General features: G+C 40.6%; 3 protein-coding genes across 4 annotated transcripts in view; 2 read left to right on the top strand and 1 right to left on the bottom strand.

The window, feature by feature from the left end:
• The first annotated feature begins 1,256 nt into the window (after window positions 1-1,256).
• lpla (lipoprotein lipase a) lies at window positions 1,257-11,469 on the top strand. 2 transcript variants are annotated; one of them, XM_071533502.1, is made up of 10 exons: window positions 1,257-1,488; window positions 2,627-2,832; window positions 3,955-4,134; window positions 4,972-5,083; window positions 6,113-6,355; window positions 7,232-7,474; window positions 8,757-8,877; window positions 9,173-9,355; window positions 9,982-10,089; window positions 10,259-11,469. In XM_071533502.1, exons 1-10 carry the CDS (start codon window positions 1,392-1,394, stop codon window positions 10,308-10,310), a joined length of 1,545 nt encoding a protein of 514 aa, XP_071389603.1. In that variant the 5' UTR covers window positions 1,257-1,391; the 3' UTR covers window positions 10,311-11,469. The 2 variants fall into 2 exon arrangements, with proteins under 2 accessions (XP_071389603.1, XP_071389604.1); XM_071533503.1 differs by having other exon boundaries at window positions 1,257-1,501; window positions 2,664-2,832; window positions 6,113-6,346.
• Window positions 11,470-19,047: 7,578 nt separating this feature from the next.
• Window positions 19,048-24,794, top strand: LOC139656047 (lipoprotein lipase). The gene is made up of 10 exons (XM_071533538.1): window positions 19,048-19,273; window positions 20,304-20,500; window positions 20,923-21,102; window positions 21,455-21,566; window positions 21,697-21,930; window positions 22,654-22,896; window positions 23,396-23,516; window positions 23,813-24,031; window positions 24,464-24,571; window positions 24,658-24,794. The coding sequence occupies exons 1-10, from the start codon at window positions 19,174-19,176 to the stop codon at window positions 24,677-24,679; spliced, it is 1,536 nt and encodes a 511-aa protein (XP_071389639.1). The 5' UTR covers window positions 19,048-19,173; the 3' UTR covers window positions 24,680-24,794.
• A 2,637-nt stretch (window positions 24,795-27,431) lies between these two features.
• Window positions 27,432-27,783, bottom strand: part of LOC139656046 (disintegrin and metalloproteinase domain-containing protein 10) — a 34,776-nt gene continuing 34,424 nt past the window's right edge. Inside the window, exon 15 of the mRNA XM_071533537.1 lies at window positions 27,432-27,567. Coding sequence (XP_071389638.1) covers window positions 27,463-27,567 — 105 coding nt within the window. The 3' untranslated portion in view covers window positions 27,432-27,462. The remainder of the gene's footprint in view (window positions 27,568-27,783) is intronic.

Genomic DNA, 27,783 nt, shown 5'->3' with positions numbered 1-27,783 from the left:
ACAGTTTAACTGCCACTTGAAGTGCGTAATGTGTTTAAACATCTGTTTTAATTTTCCTGATGAATTTACATAACATGGTATGGCAAACATGGGTTATAGCAGGGGATGTGCTTTATTTTAGTGAACTTAGTTTATTGATTTTCAACTTGGATGTCCATAGGAAGGCTTCCTTTCTCCATATGTCCAGAGAGCAAAGGACAAGACATCTTGGTATCATTTGTCAGTCAGTTGTGCTTTGTCATTGTTTCCAAATTCCACAGACTGCTCAGCAATGGCTGACCAATGGGAGAAGGCGCTTGATAACACACCCATGCTGCTCACAAGATCTGTCTGAGATACACACTTCAGTGTTGGCTTCCCAAAGCAGCAGAGGCCCCCGAAGGAGCATATCATATACCATCACTAAAATCAATTCTAATAATTTGTTCATCATAAAACCTTTAATTTCATATAATTAACATGTATAAAGTTGTGTGTATGTATGGGAGTGGTCTGCGTTGTTTGAGTCAGAAAGAGATAGAATGGATTTATGCCCATGAGTTATAGAGTGGAGTTTTATTTCTGACCTAAGGAACCTCTGAGGAGGAAAGACGGATGGAGCTAGAGACATGTGAAGAATTTGGGGTTGAAAATGAACACCTTCAGCATGCATGTACTTACTTCACAGAGAGGCCAAACAGTTTCTTATTTAATAGGAAATAATAGGCTATCATATGATATTGGCTCAAAATTTGTGTGATAAACTTGTGTATGAACGTGAAACTGATTGAAACTGACTGAGTCAAAGATTTTTTTTCCTTAAAAAATGATTTGGTTTCTTTGTTAGCCAGTATCAATAAAAATATAAGACATGGAAGACATAACAATGAAAATTATATTTCAAAAGTTCTTAAGGGACATGCAGGATTTCTGGACTTTGTTGAAAAATTGAGCAACTATTGAGTACAATAGTGTTGAAAAGGGGTAAAACACAGAATTATAGAGCAAACTGGGTTATTTTTAAATCACAGTTTTACTCAGATGATGATCATGCCAACGTTAAATTAAACCTCATCAAAGAGTCTGCAGTGCTGAGGTCAGCCTGAGCTCTTGCAGAAGATTGTGAATGATTTCCTCAGTGATTCAGAGTTTGGACGAGGTTCAAGCCCCGCCCCTTAACCCCCAGCCAATGGTGTTTGGATATTCAAATGAGCCGCTCATAAAGATAACTTGGAGCGGCAACTGTGACAGACCTCATAAGAAACTTTACTCCTTAACCGCAACTCTACACCACTTTCTGACTGGTGTTCTGTGTGAAATTGACTAATAGACTTCCATTGGATATACCACTATTGAACCAGCATCCAGGGAACTTTTGATTCGGGATCCCATAGAAAAAAACTCTCAATAATATGGGCAAAGAAAATATCCATTTTTTGACTGTTTGGATAATTTTGGCAAAAATCTGTGCAACTTTTTCTTCTGATCCTGAGCCCACCAGTGTGTTTGGTAAGACTGACCAATCAGTGCGGTTTTATTGTGTTACACAGTTTTAGATTGTTGTGGGACTAATGGAGAGGTTGGACAAACATCCAGTGCTGCAGTGTTGAACGTCTCTGGTGAAGTAAATATTTGTGTTAACGGGAAGCGGCTTAATTAATGCGTGCCGCTCCGCTTTGAGCGGGAGTAACCCCATGGAAAGGCTTTAGGGTTCAGGTCTGCAGGTCTGCAGGTCTGCACCCCATTTAATAGCATTCACGTCCATGTGCGCCTATAGAAAAGCCTCTTCTATAGGCCTTTTGTTAAAAAAAAAAAAAAAAAAAAAAGAGAGTAGAAAAACTTTATGAAACTTTAATTCAAATGGAAATAAATTATCTTCGGTGGTACAGTATATGTAAAAAAAGTACACATATTTTGTATTCGATTATTAGGAAAATACCGTCCTTTATAACGTTGTTCTTTTTACTTCAGGCCAACATTTTAACTTGTTTTCATTATGTTCAGAAATCTGAGGCTGTGCCATTGTAATTATTGAAAGAAGCTTGGCTGAGTAGTTCCTGGAGACGGACGGTCATCCAGTGTTAAGTTGGATAACTGAACTTTACTTCAGGAAACATTCAGGAAACGTTCTCTTACAATGTTTTGAGTCATTAATGAAACTTATGCTGGTAGAAATGCACTGGAGACAAAAGGGGGCGACACTGCCCTGCTCTATGCCCCAACATGCTTACTGGTTGACTGACTTGCACTCATGAGTTTGTTGGGAACTTGATATAACAGAAATTAGTAATTTAATTAATTTCATAATTTAGAAATCTAGAATTCAGGTTTTAGTGTGTTTATTCTGTCTCCTGATAAAGGATTATGGATGAAATAGGCCATCAGTGTTTCAATCCGCTCCATAATCCATGGTTGTTGCATGGACACATTATTATTACAGGATGGATTTGTTCCATAATCTCTTATAAAACCGATTTTTTCCACTGCCAGAATCCCAGATGAAAGTGCATGTACTTGGCACCTCTGTTCATTTCCCTCATGCCACAATAATACTACTTCATGGACAGAGCATAAGCCATTTCAACTAATGCAATTGTTTGTTTGTGTGTGTGTGTGTGTGTGTATGTGTGGTTGTGTGTTTTAACAGCAAACACCACAGCCACCGCTGCTCCCCTGCCCACCACTGCTGAATGGATCACAGATTACACCGGCATTGTGTCCAAGTTCTCCCTGCGGACGGCTGACGTCCCGGATGACGACCTGTGCTACATCGTGCCCGGCCAGCCAGAAACCATCGCAGAGTGTGAATTCAACCCAGAAACACAGAGCTTCATTGTAATACATGGCTGGACGGTATGTCAGACTAAGTCTCTTTGATGTTAATGTGTGATCACCACGCATTCTCACATCAACTAATAACCACAAGTATCTCAGCAGTCTGGTTTGGGGGCTTGAAGCCAGAAGTGCATAACTAACATTCTGGATGAAAATTAGATCTATATATCTAATAAAAGCTCTTGAGGAGATCTGTTTAGTAGTGTAAGAACCTTTTTATTTGTGTATTTATATGATGACATTATCATTATCAAAAGACATCAGTTCATCATATTAGGTCCACTTCTTTTGGCTCTCATGTAAAGTTTGTCAAAACCTACTTACGCCCTTTCTGGCTCCAAGCCATCAATTTAGGGAAATTGCATCATGGATACCAAGTGAACTAAACCTTTAGAACGGTATTTTGCATAAATATAAAACATAAAACTAACAGGGTTTGAGTCTTGCCTATGCTGTCATCAAGAAAATGCTGAGAAGATGGACTAAGTGATCAGAACTTTTGGGCCAACTCATCCAAATTATGATGAGCCTGCATTGAGTAATGTGAGATGAATATAACCTAGCATTGAAGTAAGTAATTACAGTCAAGAGAGGCAAAGAGTGATGAGTTAGCAGTGCGTCCGATCCCCTCCCATAATGTGATTTAGAGCCAGTCATGCAAGATTTGAACCTGATGACACCTTGGCTGCTCTCCAGTCCCTGGGCATAGAAAGAGGGCTAAGGCCAAAATGAATCAGGCTAGGGCTGCAACTAACGATTATTTTCATTGTTGATTAATCTGTCGATTATTTTCTCGATTAATCGATTAGTTGTTTGGTCTATAAAATGTCAAAAAATGGTGAAAAATGTCGATCAGTGTTTCCCAAAGCCCAAGATGACTCAAATGTCTTGTTTTGTCCACAACCCAAAGATATTCAGTTTACTGTCATAGAGGAGTAAAGAAACCAGAAAATATTCACATTTTGACTTATTTTTCTTAAAAAATTACTCAAACCGATTAATGGATTATCAAAATAGTTGGCGATTAATTTAATAGTTGACAACTAATCGATTAATCGATTAATCGTTGCAGCTCTAAATCAGGCCATGCTGCAGCTGACCTCAGAACTGTGTGTGTGTGTGTGTGTGTGTGCACTACAGGTCACAGGGATGTTCGAGAGCTGGGTGCCCAAGCTGGTGGCGGCTCTTTACGAGCGGGAGCCCAGTGCCAATGTGATCGTGGTGGACTGGCTGACCCGGGCCAATCAGCACTACCCAACCTCTGCAGCCTACACCAAGCTAGTGGGCCGCGACGTCGCCAAGTTCGTCAGCTGGATACAAGTGAGTGTTTTGATAGAGCAGCCGCCCAGCTGGTTGACAGCTGGATCATGTTTTCCAGATCCTCACTGTTGGCAGTTGGATTTGAATGCTTTAAGCCTACACACACACTACTGCCGTCTGATGACCAAAATATCACCACACTCAGTGTTAATGTGCCAGCAAGTCTCAGAAATTAGAACCAACCCATAAACCTGGTCGGAAATGAAAATAGTCGGTGAAATTGTGACAAATTTGTTGCTGGTGATGTAATATTTTGGTGTCTCGTGGTGCGGCGGATATGTTTTCCTTCTGGTTATGATTTTACATGCCCTATAAAGGCTTTTTATGGCCATGTCTGTGGCTCACAGCAGCCTCTCATTACAAGGCTCAGTATTTAGTGGAGTGCAGCCTTTGTTTGAACAACTTGAAGGCAAAGGGGGTATTGGCATGAGTAATGCTTTCATTTGTTTGCACTTTGTTTACCTGATGTCCAGTTTTACAGATTGCGAGGTTTTGGCAAGGCATAAACTGCATTTGAAACAAGCCTTTTTGTATATTTTAATTCATCATCTCTTTCAGGGTTGGTTTTACAGGCACGCATTAATCCTTGCCCTGTATTATATCCCAAACTCTATTAAGATTTAAACAGAGAACTGCCATACCAGGTTCAGTGTAGTACTACTTTTAGTCTGCAGTATTCACTTTTAAATGGTGCAGAGAGTTTTAGGGCATATTAAAGTGTTGTAGTAACTTTTATTTAAGACGCATTTAGACACAATTATTCAACCTTTATTTTACCAGGATGTCCCATTGAGAACCAATTTCTCACACACACTGCACCCATCTCTTCCCTTTCAGAAAGAGCTGCAGTTGCCCTGGGAGAGGATTCATCTGCTGGGTTACAGTCTGGGAGCGCATGTGGCCGGCATCGCTGGAGACCTCACTGACCATAAAATCAGCAGGATCACAGGTGAGCGCAACAACTCCAGTGGACCATCATCTGCATACAATAAATACAGACAAACAGCATAAGCATAAACACATTTAATTGGATTATTAGAATTTAAAATGGGTGTTTGCGTTCCTCAGTTCTGATTGGAGTCACATTTGAAGTTGTTGTAGAATACCCGATAAAACCCACACATTTGACCTCATAACATTTAATTTGAATATTAATGCACAAACTAAAAATCACCAGTCATACGACCCTGAACTTTATTACTTGGTGGAACAACAACATTTAATTATTTGTATAGTTTATTATTGATTAAAATAGAAGATTTATTGAAGATTTGTTGCAAAATCACTTGAAATCATGGCCTCTCTTGTCTTATTGCTTATGCAGAAGCAAATGGGTGGTTGTTGGATATAAAGTTTTAATGTTTAAAGTTGGTTTGAGCCAATGATTTTGTGCTTGCAAACACACTATACCCTTTCGCACTGTGCTGTATACGTTCTGTTCTTTTCAGCCCTGCTTGTAAAACCCACACAGCACACTACTGAAATATAATCTGCTGCTCATTACATTCCAGGCCCTTATTGTATGTGTGCATGTAGCTACTGGGTGCCAGTCAGTGGGTCCAACCCCCCTGTTTGTCACTATGAAGTTTATCCAGCTTTGAAATCTCTCTGACCTGCTTAGAATAATGGTATGTTTACTGCGATCTGAGGCGGGAGCTGGGAGAGCAGCAGACCATTAAGAGCCCATAATCACTGCCTCACATTGTTTAGCTTCTGGCTGAGCTTCAGTGGTCTGCAGAACTGCGCACAGCACAAAGAGGATTAACCAAACACATATTCCAATGTTTTCATGTACAGTATAGATAGATCAGTCCATAGGCGACCGGACTGATCTGTAAAGAGGCACTTCTTTCCCCCTTTCTCTGTGCCTCTCTTTCATTTACTCAGTCTTTCTTTACTGGGAATGATAAAATGAAACCACATCAATACAAACAAATTCTTACAAAGATAAAACAATCCTTTCCTCTTTTTTATCCAGGTCTGGATCCCGCCGGTCCCACCTTCGAGCATGCAGACGACCAGAGCACGCTCTCCCCAGGCGACGCCCAGTTTGTGGACGTCCTGCACACCAACACCAGGGGCTCCCCAGACCGCAGCATCGGCATCCAGAGGCCCGTGGGCCACATCGACATTTACCCAAACGGAGGCACTTTCCAGCCAGGCTGCGACATCCAGAACACCCTGCTGGGGATCGCATCAGCAGGCATCAAAGGCCTCCAGAGTATGTACTTCAAACACTCGCTGTCTGTTCTTCACTGCTTTTGATGTTGCTTTTTAGCTTCTTTGCCTAGAATTCTCTCTACAGAAAAATATATGTACTATAAGTGCTGTAGTTGCTTTAGCATGGGTTCAAGCCCCCACACCTGTAGAGGAGAACAAGCAAAAAGAGAATTTCCCTATGAGTATCAGTAAAGTATCACATGACTATTATTATAATTATACTACCAGATTAGAATATACTCACCCTCTGTAATGTGAGTTCCAGTCCAATGGGCCAGACACTCTGAGCCAGCTTCAATTTATCACACTGAATCAGCTGAATCAGTGGCCAGGCTCTGTGATGTAGTGGCTCTAAGTTATGTGATGTTGTGTTGTGGTAAGTGAAGAGTTGTATGTACTGATAAATCAAAGATTGTGACTCTAGCTGTAAAGCTCTGGTGGTACCAATCTTCGTTGTACCTCCTCTAGGTGACACGCTGCACTGTAAATACACAGCTCTGGCCACATTAAAGTGAAATGTATGTAATTACAGTGTTGTAAATTTTCAAGATAGATTCATTTGAAGTTTACATGACGTCAACAGGTACTTTGCCTCCATAAAAGCTTTCAGGGGTACAATTTAAAGATGTTTGCCCCCAGTCATAACACACCCAGCTGTGGAACACTCACAATATGTCACAGACACGGTCTGATTGGTTCAGGTTAGACATGTTTTGCATGGATTGAGAAAGACACGCTTTGTGTTTGTGTTAATTGAGCCAGGCGGAACTAAGTGAGAAAAATTATCTGGGCCAATCCAGTGGATTTAGTCCCATTTTCTCTACAGTATGTTGCGTGATGAAAGAGCTTCATAACTTCTCTGTTCTGTCTGCTACAGATATGGACCAGCTTGTCAAGTGTTCCCACGAGCGCTCCATCCACCTGTTCATCGACTCTCTGGTGAACACACAGCAGCAGAGCATGGCCTACCGCTGCAGCTCTAAAGATGCCTTCAACAAGGGCCTGTGCCTCAGCTGTCGCAAGAACCGCTGCAACATGCTGGGCTACAACATCAACAAGGTCCGCGCCCCCCGCAGCGCCAAGATGTACCTCAAGACTCGCGAAATGATGCCCTACAAAGGTAAAGACCAGGAAGAATGACATGTACTTGATAAAAAGACTGTGTAAGCCATTGTAGAGAAGAGTATGTGTTATGTGCAATATAAGCAAAGAGATTAAATAAGTTTAGCCACTGCAGAAAAGTCTGTTTGGATTTACACTTTCCCTGGATTACTGGGAGCTGAGTTAATTGATGTACATACTTTAAGTGGAGTAATCCTCAGTGTATGTGCTACTGTTGTTGAATGTTCTTATTGTAGTGGTGGCTGCCTAAAGCTGGACTTGGTTTAATTAATATTAGTGCAGTTAATATTGATACAAATAGACTACACACAGTAGGTAGACAAAGAAACAAATACACATTCACACACCTCTAATGCATGCATGCACAAATGCATGAATGTATGCACTTACGAGTACATGTGACCATCCACACCACACCATCCACACACTTGCACACACATGTGCACGCTACACACAAGTACAGCATCATCACAGCTGTTCTAAAATACAGTAGAGATTAACGTATCGGTCACCTGACTCACTATCTAGAAGAGATAGTATAATTTCCCACTCTCTCTCTCTCTCTCTCTCTCTCTCTCTCTCTCTCTCTCTCTCTCTCTCTCTCTCTCTCTCTCCTCCTCTTTCCCTACTTGACGCAGCCCAGTTTAGCAGATAGAAATGGCAGCGTCAGAGAAAACCAAATCAAGCCAAGGAGTAACATAGAGTTTTAGTGTGCTGTGTCACATGAGGAGGAGGTCATGTGTGTTAGTCAGTCGTGAACTGGGGGTTAGTTAGGGAATGGGACACCACCACACGTAGTTCACTAGCCATGGAAAGTTACCGGATACTGGTGTACCACTCCACGAGTTTTATTTGTGAACTACGTTTTGGCGTGAGCCCACAGTGGTAGCAGTAGTAGTAGTAAGCTGGGTGAAGGATATTCCTCTGATAGTAGATACTGGCATTTCAGCTGTAATGTGTGTCAACAGCTTAGCATAGTTAGTATGTAAATGTGTGTATCATTTACATTAAACCAAACACAGTAGAAGAGACGTTAGCACAAATGTGTGCTTGAACACAGTGTGCCGTAGTCACACAAGGATATAGGGATAACAAGTTACATAAGGGCTTAAAGGCATACTAGTATGGGACTAACTTTAAGTAGTGGTGTCAGGGACGTCGGCCAGGAAAGTGTCAAGCTGTGAGAGAATGTGTCTAAACTGGACAGGCTGCAGGTGTGCTCATGCTGACATACACTAATGCTGTACCTCTCTCTCTCTTTCTCTCTCTCTCTCTCTCAGTTTTCCACTACCAGGTGAAGGTGCATTTCTTCAGTAAGGAGCAGCTGAAATTTACGGAGCAGCCGCTGAAAATTTCCCTGTATGGAACCCATGGAGAGAAGGAGGATATCCCATTCGTCTTGTATGTACAATAACCGCTTATGAATAACACACACACACACACACACACACACAGCATGTGAGTTGTTTCCGACCATCCATCTTCTGACTCCAAATTAAGACCAAAAAGGCACTCCTATGTACGTCACTCACGTGTCTGTAGATACACACACACACGCACGCACACACACACACACACACACACACACACACACACACACACCATGCCATGAATGCCTCTGTCCACCATCTGTTGGCCTCTAGTGTATAATCCGTCCAGCTGACCTTTGAACTTCGCCATTCTTTGAACCCTGCAGGCCAGTCCTAAACGGTAACAGCACTGTGTCCTTCCTGCTCACCACCGACGTGGAGATCGGAGACCTGATGATCGTCAAGCTGCGCTGGGAGAAGGACGCGTACTTCAGCTGGTCGGACTGGTGGGGCAGCAGCAAGTTCCACATCCGCAAACTGCGTGTCAAATCTGGGGAGAAGCAGTCCAAGTATGTTCTTTATTACGGCCGCCTTCCCTCTCCACGTCACATCAAAGATATGATTAACCCGAATAGAATGGAACACATTAGAATATAATATAATATAACATAATATAATATAATATAATATGATATAATATAATATAATATAACAGAATAATAATAATAATGCATTTTATTTATATAGCACGCTTTAAAATACGAAATCTCAAGGTGCTTCACAGAAAGAGTTAAACAATCACAGTACAATGTTAAAACTGGTCAATTTACACACAAAAAAAATAGAATAGAATAGAAGTTACTGGACCTTCTGCAGCTTGTTGGTTATGGAACACAGCAAGACAGAGTTGAGTAGAATAGAATAGAATAGAAGTTGCTGGACCTGTTGCAGCCTTTTGGTTACAGATTAATTTATAAACATAGGATGTTTCATGGTGTTTAGCTTGTTTAGCATGCAGCATGTTGAAAGAATTACTAACAGGATAGATGTGGTGACCTACATGTACTTTAACCTGCTGATTTTAATAATTAGACACAGACATAGGGCTAGGTATGTCAAATAGTAAAGGATATTGACTGCTTTTCTTTTTCATGACATTTAAATGAATTTCTGTTATTTTCCTGTGTGATTGCAGGGTGATCTTCAGTGCGAAGGAGGGAGAGTTCGCCTACCTCGTCAGGGGAGGAGAGGATGCCGCCTTTGTCAAGTCAAAGGAAGACAACAGGAGCCGCAAAGAGAAACTGTAAGTTGAAGAGTAGCTTACAGGAAACTTTCATATAATCACTTTTGCTTGTCAACTGAATGAGCCTCATCATACAATGATACACTAAGGAGATTCGGTAAGCCTTGCCATGTACTGTTAGGTGCTGATACAAGCTCTCCTGCTCACCATCGTCTCTTCTTCTTCCCAGGATGCACAAGATGAAGATGCAGGGCAGTCTTTTCGGGCAGAATGACGCTTGAAGTTGCACTTGAACACATCCCATCAATGCACATCATCCATCTCTACATACATAGCCAAAGATGGACAGAACAACACTGGGAAAACTTATGCAAGGAACTGGAGACGTACAGCATGTTGTATTCCTCTGATTCATCCTGAATGGCCGCACCACTTCAGCCCCCAGCACAACCTACATAACCTCATCCGCAGTGCTGGAAATCAGTCAGCTCATCATATTTCTTGTCTTCTGCTAACCTCTGCTACTGGAAAAATGTTACAAGTGTCATCGTAATGATGTGAAGACATTTTGCTATTTCAATCTTTCAGTAACTTTTGCTGCATATCTTTGTAATCATTTGTTTATGCTCCTGTAGCCTATATATGTATGTACTGTTTATACAGATTCTGATGCATTTTGAACTCTTGAAATGATGCGTTTTTCTTTGCCTATGTGAACTTGGTTAATTGTTTATATATAAATGATTCAGAGTGATAGGCATAATTTTGGCACATCTTTTTTTTTGTTTTACACTTGCAAAATGATCATTTTGTCTCTAATGTTTGTCTCGCCCTAACCACTAATTGCCAACAATCAACAGGGACCAAAGACGTTGTTACTGTCTACTGAATGGAGAATCACAGTGATCTTTGTAAATAGCTTTTTTTCAGTCAGTATTATATATATTTGAATACGAGTTATATGTTAATATCAGATCTCTTGAAGCCTCTCTTGTTCTTTGATTGCATTTGGTTATTGTGTTTGGCACTGGTCACTTTAAAAGGCTCCCTGCCCCCTGCAGCCAATTTGATCACATGGTCATTCACATTGCGGTCCAACTGAGATATGCATTCTTTGGTTTTGGTCATTGTTAATGAAATGAACTGAGGTCATTCGCTAAACATTGAAATCATGGCTGAATTACTTAATGAATGGGTCAACAGTGTCTCACCTGGAACAGTTTACCTCACTGATTGAGCACAGTCTGTAAAACATGCTATTGTTTTGACAGGTCAACCTTTACAAAATTGCCGAAAATAAACATGCAAGCCTTTGTAATCTGTGATGGACTGGCCTACATAATAGCCGTAATACATCCCAAGAATATTTCATATTCTATTTATTGAATGTACATGTATATATTTGTATATTAAGCTGTAATATATTTTCGCAAGTTTCCACTGCTGTCTGTGTTTTTATAGATGAAGCATTTTGTGATTTTGATGCACGAGGCTTTGGACAGATCGATCAAATTGGTCTCCATGCCGGCTGTTGAGTGCATTTACTTTTATGAACTGAAATGCAGTGCACTGTACAGAGAAACAAAACATGATGTCTTAATAAAGAGATACATCACATATCCTGATATTCCCGACTACTCCAGTTGCTCTTAAACAATTATGAAATAATTAAATACTTATAAGAAAATAATATAGACCTCGATATCAGTTCATGGTTAACCCTCACTATTGGCCCCTGAGCGTATCTGCAGCTACTACCACTCACTTACATTGATTTGATTTGATTTAATTTTATTATAGTAAACTGGTGCCCAGCCCACATAGGCTTACAAGACACTGTAAGTGAAACAAAGTGATCAAACAAAGGTACAATGATGAAAACATAGAATGCATGTTGTCCATCGATATTTCACTTTCAAATTACATTACAAACAATGAAGTTCAGGATCATAGTATCCAAAAGCTCATTCAGAATTCAAAATAAATAAGGATTCCTTCCTTCTTTCCCACGCCTTGGAGATACATTTTCACTAACAAGAAATTATGCTTTGAACATGGCAGAGGGGTCCCGCATCATACCATGCCTGTGTCTAGGGTCAGAGTTTTCAAGAGATAATTTTGCCTGCAGCTCATTATTCATTTAAAAAGCTGTCGGTGATGACAGTAGATCCCCAGGAGGGATCCACTGCATTTTGGAAGTTGACAGCTCCTGAACTCCTATGGAGGCATTCATGCTGAAACCTGGTAAATGCACAGCAAATATAGAATTGCTAGTTATTATGCAATACTACGCAGGTTGTAGTAAGTCATGTAAGCAAATTGATGCTTTTAGTTGAGTCACAGTCACTTTATAAACATCAAAAACAACACTTTAAGTAATATAAATACAGGAATTTGTGTTAATTTGTGCTAATTTGTGTTTATGCTTACATTGAAACAATTGACAACTACATTGAACTTGACAACAGTAGGCAGTAGACTGTATAAACACAATACCTACTATATGTATGCCTATATGTACAGTCAACATTATTGCCCCTCATACCTGGAATGAATTGTGTCTCTTGAAACTTTATACCCTGGAAACATTGAAGCATTATCAAGTATTTGATGATGAATTTTGTTTTATATTAATGTAGTTTTCATTCTCTTTTTGTTTTGTTATGTTTAGTTTTTGTAACTCAGCACCACTGTAAATGAGAGTCCTACCCTAAACATGTCATCCAAGAGTTTAATAAAGTTTATAATGATTGCATTATTAGGTGTGGTGGGTCAGTCCAGTGGATTTAGCGTATTCAGCATTAGGTGTGGTGAGTGTGTGCACTGGTCCAGTGTAGAATGAATATCTTGAATATGTGATGAGACACAGAGAGTGCAGACAGTTCCTGAGGCTGTAAAGAGGCATGGTGTCCTCTTCCAAAATAAGATATGCACCATTTCAGTAAAGCAACAAAATGCTATAAAGCAGCACATTAAAAGTGGTGCTGTGTTTTAAAAAAAAATAGCAGATAACTCAAGACATTGGTTGACTAAATGATAATACTTATTGATACATCGTCTATATTTAAGAGGTATTTATTAATAATGAAGTTTGGGAAATTAATATATAAATAGATAAACACAGTATCAGCTTCACATGAACATCCATAGTGAAGTCTGCATCGTGACGTAGTTTGGATGATGGTAAATTCCTGCAGCACAGTAACTCATTACTGTGTTAGTAGCCCTGCTCCTCAAACACAGAGAGGTCATTGTAGATCGACGGACCGATTACTCCAACATGTTCCCATAATAGTACACAGATTATAGCTGGTCATCACTGCAATGCTAACAACTCAAAACATATTATGCAACACTGAACCAATGTACATTATGACTAAAAAACAAACATGCTTTGTATCTCTGATTCCTTGAGTTTGTGGACTAGTTCCCTGAAAAAGATTCCCCATTGGACTGTTTGAGGGAGGAAAGGCGTTGAGCAACAGTTGGCATCCAGACAAAGCCACTGAAGTGAAAAATGGTATGACTATTAAGTCATTCTGCCATCCCTATAATTTTATACTATTCTAGGTGGTTAACACCAGAAAGGCTTATCCACTGTCACTTCACAGCTGCTTTGAATTTTAGAACTGACATTTCACAACTTTCAAAATGTCCCTCCATGATTTCTCCCATAACCACTTTCTGTACAAATCAGTGTTTTAAGATTTTCAAAACCACAGAAGGAAATAGTGGTCATAATCACATTTATCCCCTTCATTTGAGGCCATGTTGGCTTTCTCATATAGACTCCTAACATTCAGTGGCCTTTCTAGTGTTCAGTAACCAATTTACTGCAAATTTTGAGATTCTTGGTTGAGGGACAGTTGTTTCTGAAAAGAATGAGCCTGTTTTTCAGCCCAAATCCTGACCAAAAAACCTATAATTTTAAGTATCACTAGAATTGCATCATTCATAAAAGCACTAAAGCAATTATATTACGTTACATTTTAACCATTTAGTCTATGTGTTTATCAAGAACTATTTAAAATGAGTAGAACAGAAGAATACATTACATTTACATTTCCAGAACAACATTAGTCAAAGGAATGCAAGGGCCAGTGTCATAATAGATGAAACAACATATTGCTGTGACCTGAAAATGATTGTGTGTGAGTGATAAATAAGGAAGAGCTGCGGAAATTGTTTAAAACAGAATAGATACACTTGTGAATGTTCATCTTTTCTCTCTCGGTCACTATGGAAACGTTCCCTCATGGCGTGTTGTGTTGGTGGTGGACAACTTAGTGTTGTTGATCCCACAAAGATGACTTTTAAAAACATGTACTGCAGCCTTTACTGACCTGACTGTTCCCAACCTGTAGCCTGGTTGGAGACATGCGAGACGAAATACTGTGTATCTTGGTTCGCAGATGATCTTTGAATTAAACAAGATTAATTCTGTGCTGCAGTGCTTTCAAGAAATCTAAGGGACATTAGAAATTCTTCCCAGTAAAAGCAGCTCCACTTGAGCAGTAGGAGGTGTAGTGCCTTGCTTAAGGGCACCTCGGCAGTAGTTGTTGAGAAAAGGGAGAGCATGACTCATTCACATTCCCCATCCATATTTTCCTTGGATTCAAACCAGTGACCCTCCAGTCATAGGCCCACATCTCTAACCTCTAAATATGAAATGGCTGTGTGTATTACAAGAAATGCAAATAGTTGTTTATTTGTTATTTGCCATACAAAATTGGAGTTTTAGATTGCGGTTGCAGGATAAACAAAACAAACCAGCTAGTGAATACTCTGTGTTATCTCTTCATTTCACAAAGATCTGGTTTCCTGAAATTGCAACAGCAACACATGGCATTCCTAGAAATATGCTTTGGAAAGAAGTCTTGGAAGTCCATAAACTACCAGAACATTTTGTTGTCTCCAGACTTTGTGGAGGAGTTACTGCTTATCCCCTATCAAACCAATCATTCTACTGGCAAATCTCTGCTGTGGATTTGTACAATATATTATCATCCTGAAAACATGTGAAGTCACTGTTGCCGAGTCTCTTGCCTCACAACCGAAGACAATGGGATCTGAACTGCAGCAGCAGTGACTGCATTTGTTTTTCCTAATTACACTGTCACTGCCTTTCGGAGAAAATGTTGTCATGTTCGTAGAAAAGTTACAGGCCAGCTGGACCACTAGTGGAGCAACCCAAGGAACCCAATGTGTGTGTGTGTGTGTGTGTGAGAGAGAGGCTCCCTGTTGCAGCAGGTCCCACCTGTTGCAGCAGGGAAACAGTGAAACATTAAAGGTCCTGTATTATTCAGTGTTCATGATTTTGTTTTCAGATATAATACGGTTCAGGACAAGAATAATGTTGTTTGTGATGTTTTGCAAATAAAAGTAGTTGAGTTAAAAGAGTGTTTATTGAAGGAAAATGCCACCATGCACCAACAAAGTGGCGTTTTCGCTGGGCGCACAGGTTTTTTTCTCGCCTGTGCCCGTTTAGTATTTTGGTGACTTGCCATTAACTTGACTGCGCCCAAGTGGGAGGAGAGGCGCAGTAGGAGGTGTGTCAGTAACAATGAAGCAGTGCAGTGCGATTTTGGTGTTAAGGATTATGGGGACAAAGGTGCATGGCGAAAGGCGCAGTCTGTGCTGTGCTATTTTTGTGGCTTTACCAGGCGATGTATGCATGAACAGATATTCAACAGCTTACCAACTGTTTTTTGTGTATGATATGTTGGATATGTTGACTTTGACAAGACACAACATTGTTCATTCTAACTATATACACATGTTGCAGAGGATGAACACCTGTCATCCAACATAGAACTGTCAGCATGCACCATGACGCACGGAGTGGGGATCTATAGATGTCAGGGACCGGCTGGTCGATGTCCTAACTCCCACAGCCAAACTGTCCCTGCCAATCAACAACAGAAGTTGGCAGCTCAACAGTGATCACGGATCGGGGTTGATTACATAAACAGTTGTAACAAGTGTCATCATGCCTTTGAACTTCACTGTTCAGTCACAGTAACAGCCAAACTTTGCAACCGTCCCATTCTGAAGGCTTATCAGCCTCCTGTCTGATAAGTTCATCTGGACGCTCATGCTGGAACTTTGCACGGTGTTGAGCAGCAATCAGTCAATGGAGGCCAGATACACTTACCTGAATGAGATCATGTGATCCCTGGCAGGCAGGTGACAATATTATTGGCATGTTACTCACAGTGAGATTTTGGCATCATCTATATACTATGAGAGGTCAAAGGCACAGGTTTTAAAGTAATAGAAACTCAGAACTTGGCACAATATCATGTTGCAATTGCCAGTTACAATACATGCTGGCCAAGAATTTTATTGATTGCTAGTTATAATACATACTGTCCAAGTATTTTGTTGACTGACAGTGTGGTGTAGTGGCCAACTGTGCCGGGGTATGACCATGCAAGTAGTCTAGGCACTCAGAGTTCATCCTAGTAGGTAACTATAATAATTTTTTCCAAATAGTGCGACCAGATGCCACTGAATTGAGTAATCAAATGACTCACAGAACTTGGAGGGAGAACATCTGCAAGGATGAACAGAAACATTTATTTTCTGTTAGGTTAGGTTCAAGTTAAGGCATTGACACCTACAGCAAATGAATGAAGTCGAGGGAGAGAGTTCATTCCTCCACTCACATTGCTTTCCCACTTTGCACTCCTACATGACAACCAAAACATGTGGTTTAAAATCCCTGTAAAGGATTGTACCTGGATTGTTCTAACTAAAGCCTTGACACCAGTATGTCCATTAAAACAAAAGGACCCAAAGATGACAATCTTCCATTTATTGATGCAATGATGATAATACGGTTGGGTTTGGAACATGGAAGGATGTATGGATGATTTTATCTGCAACACAGCAAATACAACATAAATAACCATCCTTTAACAAAGAAATAGTAGGGTTCCTATTACTATTAAAAAAAAATATATCACTCTACCATCCAAACAATATAAGGATCTCAATTATTTTTCAAACAAAGGGTTTAAACCTATATTTCAGTAATGCATCCGTTCTAGTAAGCAACATCTAATTAAGGTAAGGAGGTTAACCTAAAGAAACAAACATTGGTAAGCATCATTGATTCACACTAAATAACAAATTATTAGATCTTTACAATCAACAGTACACTACCAATAAACAACTTACCAAACACACTGAATTCACACAGGACAATGGTAAAAGTTTGGCCTAACCAAGATAGGTATATTTGAAGACTTGATGGTCTGCCTACCAAGCCAGGGATAGGTTGTAAGGCCTGTCTGTCAGGATCTGTGATTTCTAACAATCCCCATATATTCATCAGCTGTATGTGGTGAGGGCTAATCCTTTATGGTATTTAATCATATTTAGTTGAAATGACAGATTACACACATGAATGATGACACTTTGCCATACCTGTTGTCCTTTCCATCAGCAGTATAAACAGATCTGAAAGTCTGGAAGCTATAAACCTCACTGTAATATCAGTGCCATTCACTATTCGTTCCCATATTTGCTGGTCAATGATTCTAGCACAAATTTGATGATTGTGTCAATGATTTCACCATTTGATTTCTCACATTTGACAATAATTCTTTTAACTTACTTGGCACACCAGATGGGTGAGGGTTCACACAATTACAGCGAAGTTATCAATCTCAAAAAAAAAAAATATGACATTGTCTTTCGAGTAACATACACTTCCTGGCCCTGTGTTGTATTAGTGGTAAACCCCATCCATCTGGTACTCTAAGCAGATTAAGACGGTGGAAACAATAACTTGTAAATACTGCTTCAGCCTCATCTGTGTCGCCCCTCCTTTGTATTCCTTCTCTTATCTGATCCATGTGGCCGTGAAAGCAGCAGATCTGAGGAAGGGGCCCCCAAAATGTCCTTTTGAGGCCCCTTGCTTCCCACCTACATCCAGCCACCCTGCCTGCGTACTGGAATGCCGGGGAGAGCCAACCATGTCAGTGAGCAGTGGCATTATCGGTCTGCTACTGTGCAGACCCCCCCACCCCCACTCCCACATAACCCTCATCCTCATCATAACATAGCCTTTTTCCACTCAGGTTCCTCTCCTAAACCACAGATGGCCTTCTTCTCCATGCTGCATCAAGGGAAATGACCAGTCACTCAGTCAGACAAAACCATGGATGGACTCTATAAGTAAATTTAAACTGGAGATGAGACAGTTCATCAATTACAGCACAAACAAACTGTCCTTTACAGGAAAAGCAATGGTGTTGAACATTACAGTGCATGCTTTCCAGTTAAGATTCTACTTTCTTTTTCTGCAGAGATCATGATGATCAACATGATTTTGATCCACATGGATGGACTGGGCACACAGTCTACATCTTAACAAATTCAAAAATATTAAGATTCATCACTATTACCTATATCGCTCAATCAATTAAACAGTAATTTAATCAATCTGAGTCGGAATCACCTTTATTCTCAGGTACATTAAAAACATGCACAAGCAATTTGACTTGGAGAGGTTCGGTGCAGGTAGGCTGTATATAAACATTTACATTTACATACATGTCACATCCACAAGTTAGGATATGTAGCAACAATACAGGACATCACATTTTGTGCAGAAAGAGTCAATCAATCAATCAATCAATCAATCAACCAATCAGTCAATCAATCAATCAATCAACCAATCAATCAATCAATCATTCAGTGCAACAATAATTCAATAAGTGTGATCCTTATTCCATGTAATGGGCCTATATGAGTTCTAACTGGGTTCACATCCAAGCCTTAGAGAACAGAACAGAACATTAATGCATTTATACTGGCTAATGAGAAGCGTACACTGCCAACGACTGCTGTTAACTCTACTCATAAAACGGTCTAATTATTTACTTTACACACATTTTTCCATTCTCCGCCCGGGGGACAGCAACCAATGGGTTTGCGCCAGAGTCGGAGGTGCTATTTAAGAAGCCGCCAGTTCAAGGTGGTTCAGATATCAGCGCGCTGCGCGCAACAGGACGCACTGGACTTATTCTAAGAAGGAATATAAATCTCTTCTGCTTTGAGATCTGATTGTTTTGAGAATCTCTGCAAGCGACCTTGACAAGACATTTTCTCTCAAAAGAACAAGTTTTAAAAGAAATGAAAGGGTGGCAAGTTCGGTGTCTTTACGTTGTGTTGTTGAGTGCAGCGGTACAGTATGTAACGTGCTTGGAAGAAGAGCTCGCTGATTCCATTTTTGGTGAGTTGCCAACTTATACTCTTCTCCACATATACACTCATGCATAGACTTTCTGCAGAACAAAATGATTTGCTCATTTGTGTCGCTGCAGATGCTGTCAGTGAAAAAACTCGTGGGAAGTAAATGTAATTATACTTTATGCTACAGTGCCTGTCCGTCCCGGTTGTGTGTAGAGTGGACGGAGCCGCTGTGAGAACAACATTATAATAATGGGCTATATGCTATATGAACTATATCGCGTTTCTGTAATGACCAAACTGGGCTTTCTACGTTGTTGGCTAATGCACCCCAACTCCCTCTACCCACTTGGCTATAACAGTGAGTGACGAGATGGAAAAGTTTGTTTATAGCCTGTTACTCTCACTCAAATTCGTAGCCAACATTGGAAATGGGAGAGCAGGAGGAGTGAGAAATATAAGTTCTCTCACCCGGGGTTGTGTTATCCAAGTGGAATTATGAGCATTTATATATTATTGCAATATGGGCCCTATAACTGCTTTAACCCTTATGCAACCTTGTAAATGGCTGCGAGGCTCGTGCATCCACCACCCCAACCCCCACCCAGCTCTCCAAACCAGCACAACCCCCAGTGGAGAGTCAGCTGACCCAGTCTGCCTGTATCAGGTCCACTTTGAAACTTGGGCAGATTTGTCAGTGAGGTGGCAGGAACAAAGCTGGGAAAACTCTTGGTTTCTATGGAGCACTGTCTGACCAAGTGAACTCTAGTAACCCCCAAGGATTGATCTTGTCTAAGGCAGAGGCTCATTTACTGAGGGGCCCCAAGGGGCCTGGGCTTATAGGAGCAAGTCATTCAGTTAGCTAGTGAGGCGTCCTGGGACCTCCCAGCTCAGATTTACACATCTGACAATAACACCAGCTAGACATAGTCTTTTCTTTTTCTTCTCTTCTGTTCTCTTCTCTTTTATTATTGTAATTATGAATATTTGAATACTAAATGCTCAGTTTTTGGACAGGAGAAAAGTGTCCTCCTAACGCAGACAACTAATTTATTAACATTCCTATCTGTCAGGTAACTTTCTGGACCCTCTGAAAGACTTGTTTGAGCAGAAGGATGACAGCAACAGCACCGTTGCCAAATTCTCCCTCCGGAAACCGTCCCAGCCTGATGATGACCTGTGCTACATTGTTCCTGGCAAACCTGAATCCCTGGCAGCCTGCACCTTCAACAGCACCTCCAAAACCTTCCTAGTAATCCATGGATGGACGGTGAGCAGAGATCCTTCGACCTGTTGCAGCCTGTTCCTTCCTTTTAAACCCTCAATCCGGTTTTTGTCAAGGGCTTGGATTGCATGACTGTGTTTTGGGTTTTGACTAAGCACCCATGACTGTCGATTGTTTTCCTATTTCACCAAATTCCGGTGCAATGACTAGTCATGCTGTCTAGCCAAATTCACTTAATTAGCTTTCTTGACAAGCTGCAACAATGACCGGTTGTAACCAAAGAACATGCAGTAGGCTACAGATGAACTGCAACAGGCTTGGATTTAACCATTCAGCCATTAATACTCAACATCATTCTGGCCTCACCTCCAGAGAGTTGTGCTAAATGTCACTTTTGATTAGTGCACCTATTTACAACCTTAATATAATATTGTGTTACATTATTGTTTTGTCTATCATTTCAACAGGTGAGCGGTATGTTTGAGAGCTGGGTGGCCAAGCTAGTATCAGCGCTGTATGAGAGAGAGCAGACAGCCAATGTCATAGTGGTGGACTGGCTCAGCTCGGCCCAGAACCACTATGTGGTCGCAGCCCAGAACACCAAGGCGGTCGGACGGGAGATCGCTCACTTCATCGACTGGATAGAGGTCAGTGGGACTAGGATTTCATGGGTTTCATTCCAAAATACTACATCCATCAATATCTATTTTGGGGAAAAAGATTACTGTTTTTAATCCTTAAATTTTTCAAAAATTCAGGTGACATAATCTAAAATAATGCTATTTTATATGCATACCTCCTAAATTAGCTCGTAAACCCAATAATAATCCACAGTGACTTTTACCAGTAGTCATTTTGTAAGAGGTGTCACCGTTTTCAAAATGGTGGACATTTTGGAATGAAACCTGTTGCAATTTGTTATCCTAGTGAGTATGTATTACATCGTTTACTTCTCAGAGTTGCTTTCATTAATCATATTTTCATGAATGTGCTTTTTAGGAGACCACCAACATTCCTCTTGAGAACCTCCACCTCATTGGCTACAGCTTGGGGGCTCATGTGGCAGGATTCGCTGGTAGCCATGCCACCAACAAAGTTGGGAGAATAACTGGTAAACACAACAGATCTTAATGAGACATAAGATTTGATACTACATCTTTAATTTGGTGTATCATCATCTCTGTGGCTTGTTACTCTGGTGTTTTGTTTTGCCGTTCTCTGATGATCCTCTGTGTCTCCAGGTCTAGACCCAGCTGGTCCTGACTTCGAGGGGGAGCACGCCCACAGACGCCTTTCCCCAGACGACGCTCACTTTGTAGACGTCCTCCACACCTTCACACGGGGCTCCTTGGGTCTCAGCATTGGGATCCAGCAGCCTGTTGGTCATGTTGACATCTACCCCAACGGCGGCAGCTTCCAGCCGGGCTGCAACCTGCGGGGGGCTCTGGAGAAGATCGCTAACTTTGGAATATTTGGTGAGAAAAACTTCTAGCTTACAATATGTTGACTGCAGACAGGGAGCTATATTTGGACTGTATATATGGACTGTAATGGGACAGAAAATTTGATCATTATATCCATGACTGATGTTTATTTACACAATATATCTGACATAGAGCCTCAGGGTTGTTCTTTGGTTTCACAGAGTAATACATCATTCTGCTAAGTAGCTGATACACACAGAATCTGACAGCAGACAATGACTCGTTTGTTGATATGACTTAAGACAGATTTCACAGTGTAATTGTACCTGTAACTGCTCTTAGGATGACGTTTTGTTTTAAACAGGTTACAATAGGCGAGTGACGTCAATCCATACACACACACACACACACACACACACACACACACACACACAGTAACTCCAGCAGCTTTGCTTAACTCTGTAGCTACTTGCTGCTTGTCGTCACTAATCTGTTTTAGCAGCTAACATTGTTGCTGTCAGTTACACAATGGCCCCGTTCATATCAATCTGAAAATAAACAGACAAACATGGCTGAGGAAAGTCTTCAGGTCAGGTACAACATCAGTCTTATTGTAGGGCCGCTGATAAGAAAAGGTTCTAGGTTTATCTCGCAGCCATATAGCAATAGAGACAATTACTTTCAATGGGATTCTTCACGTTTATGGTCCAATATAATGTGTTAATCATAAGCTCATGTGTTTTAATGAAACTCCCCTCTCTTGTTCCTCCTCAGCCATCACTGATGCGGTGAAGTGCGAGCACGAGCGTTCGATCCACCTGTTCATCGACTCTCTGCTGAACGAGCAGGAGGCGGCCAAGGCCTACCGCTGCGGCAGCAACGACATGTTTGACCGCGGCATGTGTCTCAGCTGCCGCAAGAGCCGCTGCAACACGGTGGGCTACGACATCAGCAAGGTCCGCAAGGCGCGCAACGTCCAGATGTACACCAAGACCCGAGCCTCCATGCCTTTCAGAGGTGAGAGGGCTCGATCAGGAGAAGAGCTGGTGATGACAGAACGTAGTAGTGTAGTTTAAACATATTACTGCTGTCAAAGGAAAACCACTTTCATGTTTTAACCTCAACTGAGGGATTACATGGTCTTGCATGGGTTGAGAAAATTATATGGGCTTATAAAACCCTTTCAAAACCCATTGGATAAATAAAAAAATACATGGTGGTCAAGCTAAAAGCAAAGCTAATTTTCTTAGTTTCAGGAAAAGTTGAAATTTTTGGAAGGTTTTCATCTGACAGTGACAATATAATATGGGATATATGGGATATATTTTGTGCAAAATGACTCATTCTGAAATCATATTGGATGGCGTATCTTGTTTAAAGTTTGGCCCTTAAATATTTATTACTATTGCTAAGTAGACCAATCTTGACCAAATCAGAACAGCTTCATTACCATAGCCTACATGCATGTTTAAACTATTCCAGGTGTAAAACAGATTGTTGTTCCCTCCTCCCACAGTGTATCACTACCAGCTGAAAATCCACTTCTCCAGCAAGGTGAACCGCTCGGAGATGGAGCCGTCACTCACTGTCTCGCTGTTTGGAACCAAAGGAGAGGCCGAGAACCTGGAGCTTAAACTGTGAGCGGCCTAATTGAAATCCTTTATAACGAGAATTGTGGCACGGTGACTTGCATCTTACAAGTTATATCAGTCGTTTTATAACACTCGCACAGTAGTCAGAGGCAGTAGCATGAGGCAGTAAAAGCTCAAAGCTGCTCATGTAAGAGTATCATGATTACATCTTATATCATCCTCTTTGTTAGGCTTGTGGTTATGTCATCGTTTATTGAGGCAAGTTAAATAAAGCATTCTTATTGGCTAAGATTGGACGACTAATTCACACTTTTCTTCATTCCTACCCATTCTATTGACAGGAAGGAGAAAATAGCTACAAACAAGACTCATTCATTCCTGCTGGTGACAGAGAAGGACATCGGCGACCTCATGATGCTCAAGTTTAAATGGGAGGAGACGAACGGCTGGTCTGCCTCCAACATGCTGAAGATGGTTTCCTCCTGGTGGTCAGGTGACTCAGACGGCGCCAGCATGGAGGTTCACAAGATCCGCATCCGAGTCGGCGAGACGCAGCAAAAGTAAGTTGAGTTATACTGAGTTATATCAGAAAAAGACTTTCCATCTAACTCTAAAAATTATGTAAATGTGATTATGAACACATTTTATTAGTAGTAGTAGTAGTAGTAGAGTTCCTACACAGGTCTGGAAAGTCTGGAATTGCATGGAAAAACAATATGGTAATTTCCAGGTCTTGATATCCTGACATTTTACAATTTTATCGGCCTAAATCATACTGAACACCAAAATCTTCAAATCTAATCAAAGGTCTGGAAAAAGTCTTGAAAAGTCTGGAAAAAGTGGAGTTTTAAATTGAAACTGTGTAGGAACCCTGACTAGTTGTAGTAGTAGAATATTTTCATCCCTTGTCTGGCCTTTGGTGAAGCTATTGCAGTGGGTGAAAAGCTTGTTCAAAAGCTCATTTAATTGTTTTCTATTTTTTTCTATTTCAGGGTGGTGTTCTGTGTGAAAGACCCTCAGGCTCAGAGCTTAACGCAGGAAGTCACATTTGTCAAATGTAAGGATGAGTGGAGGAGAAACCCAAGACACACTCCTAAAAGGTGAGATAATTTCCGTGGTGTCCTCATTATTATTAGCGTTATTATTAAGGTCTGTTTATTAAAAAATATTTTTTCTTTGTCTGTAGAATAACCCTGGCGAACCACTAATGCTGAAGAACAGGCGCACCTGTTGGAAGCCCTCCTCTCCATTTCAGCACTTAGTAAATAATTTATACAGCTGTAACTTATTTTAGTTCTCAAATTATACAAAGACATTGCAGCCTTGTAAATATGTACAGAAATGCGTGTTTTATTTATATTAAAAAAATGTGAATATCATATAATATTTTGTAAAGTAAGAGCTGTTTTTATGACACTTAACTGTAACTGCAATGTTGTACGGAATTAAAAATGCCATTATCTTTGGTGTACACTCCAAAGAGATGGATGTTATACAAAGTCATTGGAGTCTCACATAATGAGAGATGATGACTGGATATACTGTATGGTTCTGGAGGTACCATTGCCCTATTGTGTAACACACCTCAAGATGGTGAAAAAATCGATTAAATTCTTCACACTGATTAATGACTTGAAGGGCTCTTAAAAATGACCCTTCAAGTGAACCTTTTGGGGAGTTTCTTAAGGCGTTTTATGCAATAGGGTACCATTTATCTAACCTTATGTATTATCTAACTAATGGGTAACCTAGCAGAGCATTCACCACTGTGTGTTCTCAGCACTCTGCGTGCCTGTGGGACCTGTCTCAGTGTGCCTTACTGTAAACGGTTGCCAGAAGTAAGCTGTTGCAAAATTAACTTGTCTTAACCCAGCGCTTTAATAGCTATATTTTTTCCATCAGAGAGCGCGTATTGTACAGTGAGTGTTGTTTCAAACGGTCTGCAAGACTGTTAACGTTGACTAGGTCTGAGATGCACATTATTCCAAGAACTCTGTGACTTTTACTGAAGCACTTGAGGATGCAAAGGCTGTTGTTTTCATGTTTGTTGAATGGTAATATATACTTTTTGCAGCATTTATACTGGTACACATCAGCCAGATATGTTACGTTGAAGCTGTTACCTCATTTAAGTGCCTGGCGTTTTGTCTGCCATGGTCCAATTAATGTGGCTAAATTGCAAGAGGCATATGATGTCCAGTACGAGGTAGAAGGCATAGATAATATCAGTGTTGTCTTTGTGTTATGGTATCTTTAATGAGGTTCTTGTGAATTAAACTTCCTCTGCTGACTTCTGCACATGTGATTTGTTAACTATCTACTATTGCTCTAATATTAATAATTACAATTCCAGTCACCCAATGTCAGATATTCACAATTCTGTAAACAATATGTAAACCTTCGCTCTATAGAGATCGGTACTGTAATCATTGTGATTTAATTTCCACTTATTTTTATTCAGCCTTTTGAAAAAGTGGAAATGCTATACTTTTGCACTGAAAGCAGAGGAAGAGATTACTAAACCAAGTTACTTGTACAGCGTTTTAAATGTAAATACCATGATGCAGATGATGATAGACTTTGTCTGGAAGACACTGCTAGATTTATATTTTTACCTTTAGAACTTAATCTGTAAAATGTGCATTTCTAGAATCCTTTGTATGTACTTGTAAATATGCCACTGTACTCTATAAATACTTTAATAAACCAAACCTACCATCTTCAAGATCGCCCTGAGCCTGAAATTTGTTTTAGGGAATCAGTGACTTTAGGCAATGGAAAATGAAGATAGGCATTGTCAATGTCAATTTTTACTCTAGGTATTCACACAATCATAAAACACTTCATCATTATCACTATCATTCACTAACTCAAGGTTGTTTATTGTTATTCACTGTTTTATGTATATTCAAAGGGTGATAAAATGTGTACTTTATCCAAACAATTTAACAATTCAAACTCTCCCACATCTGTTTTTGATATAAAAGTGCTAATCATTTTTAAATGACCCAAACTAAGCTCTGTGATTCGTTAATGTCCTTGCGTTTCTGACGCCATTCCGTTTGGCCGACTGTGTCACCGTGACCCGACCAATGACAAACAGCTCAGTGAGAATAAAGAGGCAGACTGAATCAAGACACTGACGAACAATACAAAACCTGCTCAGGCCTTCATTAACATGGGATTCATCACCAGATATGCATTTCAATCATGACATTTCAATCATGTCAGTCATAAATGGTCAGTGATTCATTTTTGAGATGACAAACATGTTTACTGTCACTTTAGTTACAGTTTGTCATTTTCCTTTGTAAACCTGCAAATGACAGTACTGGGTCAATCCAGGTGACCACTAATGTCCATTTGTCCTCTGCTGTGTAGATGAGTTGTAATGAGGGAAATACAATCGCACAATGATGGAAAGCTGGACGTGCATCGAGGCTGAAATTAGCCCTAGGTTCAAATAGCAGCAGCAAGGACGCAGCGGGCCTAGCCAAGGGAGAGTCCCATCAATCTTCCACTTCATAAGGACAGGTGGCTGCAAATCAGTGTGGGCTTTAGTGGTATGAGGCCCCTCTGAGTGGGCTGCAGCACACTTGGCAGCAACAGGAACATTTTCCACAACACATGCATCAAAGGGAGACTCTAACCACTTGTTGAAATGTGAACAGACAAGTCACACATTCCGATAAAAGAAAATCGAAAAGCCAGATGCAAAGTGACGTATGGAACTGAAATATCAGTTGAGGGAACTGAGATGTGTGAGACTGAACAGGTGTGAGTCTCTTGACAGTGCACCTTCGCAGCGCTAAAATCTTGAATCATTTTGTTGCAAACCATAAACCCTGTGGAATGTGGAACATAATAGAAAAATATAAATCTCTTGAATCTGGACGTGGCACTTCAAAACCTCTGGTGAACTCTCTCTGCATTTGTTGTTGTCATTGCACTTGTATTAATGGAGATGGCAGGGGTCAGAGGTCAAAGGTGGCTACTCCAAGTCGCTCATGTCCAGGGTGCGGCCACAGAGGCAGACGGTGCAGCCCATCACTGCAGACAGAGTCAGGATAGCCAGCAGGATGGCCCACCAGTGAGCCTGCGGAGGACAAATTAAAACATCACACTACAGAACTGCAGTACTTTGAATATGGTGTCTCTAATTAACTAAAGGGACACCATGGTAATTTGAATTGTTGTTGGTTATCTTCACCAGGCTTTTGTCACGTTATGGGGAAAATTTTGGGTTTTGAGTCAACCGAGAAATGTCTTGTTAGTGTCAGTGTTCCTCTCATTAAATTGCAGCAAGCTGTAC

This window comes from Centroberyx affinis, unplaced genomic scaffold, assembly GCF_046629955.1.
Source record: "Centroberyx affinis isolate AG114_WGS23_722 - 3 ecotype Tasmania unplaced genomic scaffold, CSIRO-AGI_Caff_v1 ptg002373l_1, whole genome shotgun sequence".
NCBI classification, from domain to species: Eukaryota; Metazoa; Chordata; class Actinopteri; order Beryciformes; family Berycidae; genus Centroberyx; species Centroberyx affinis.
Note: the sequence above shows the minus strand (reverse complement) of the source record. Positions and strands in the feature narration are given on the sequence as shown.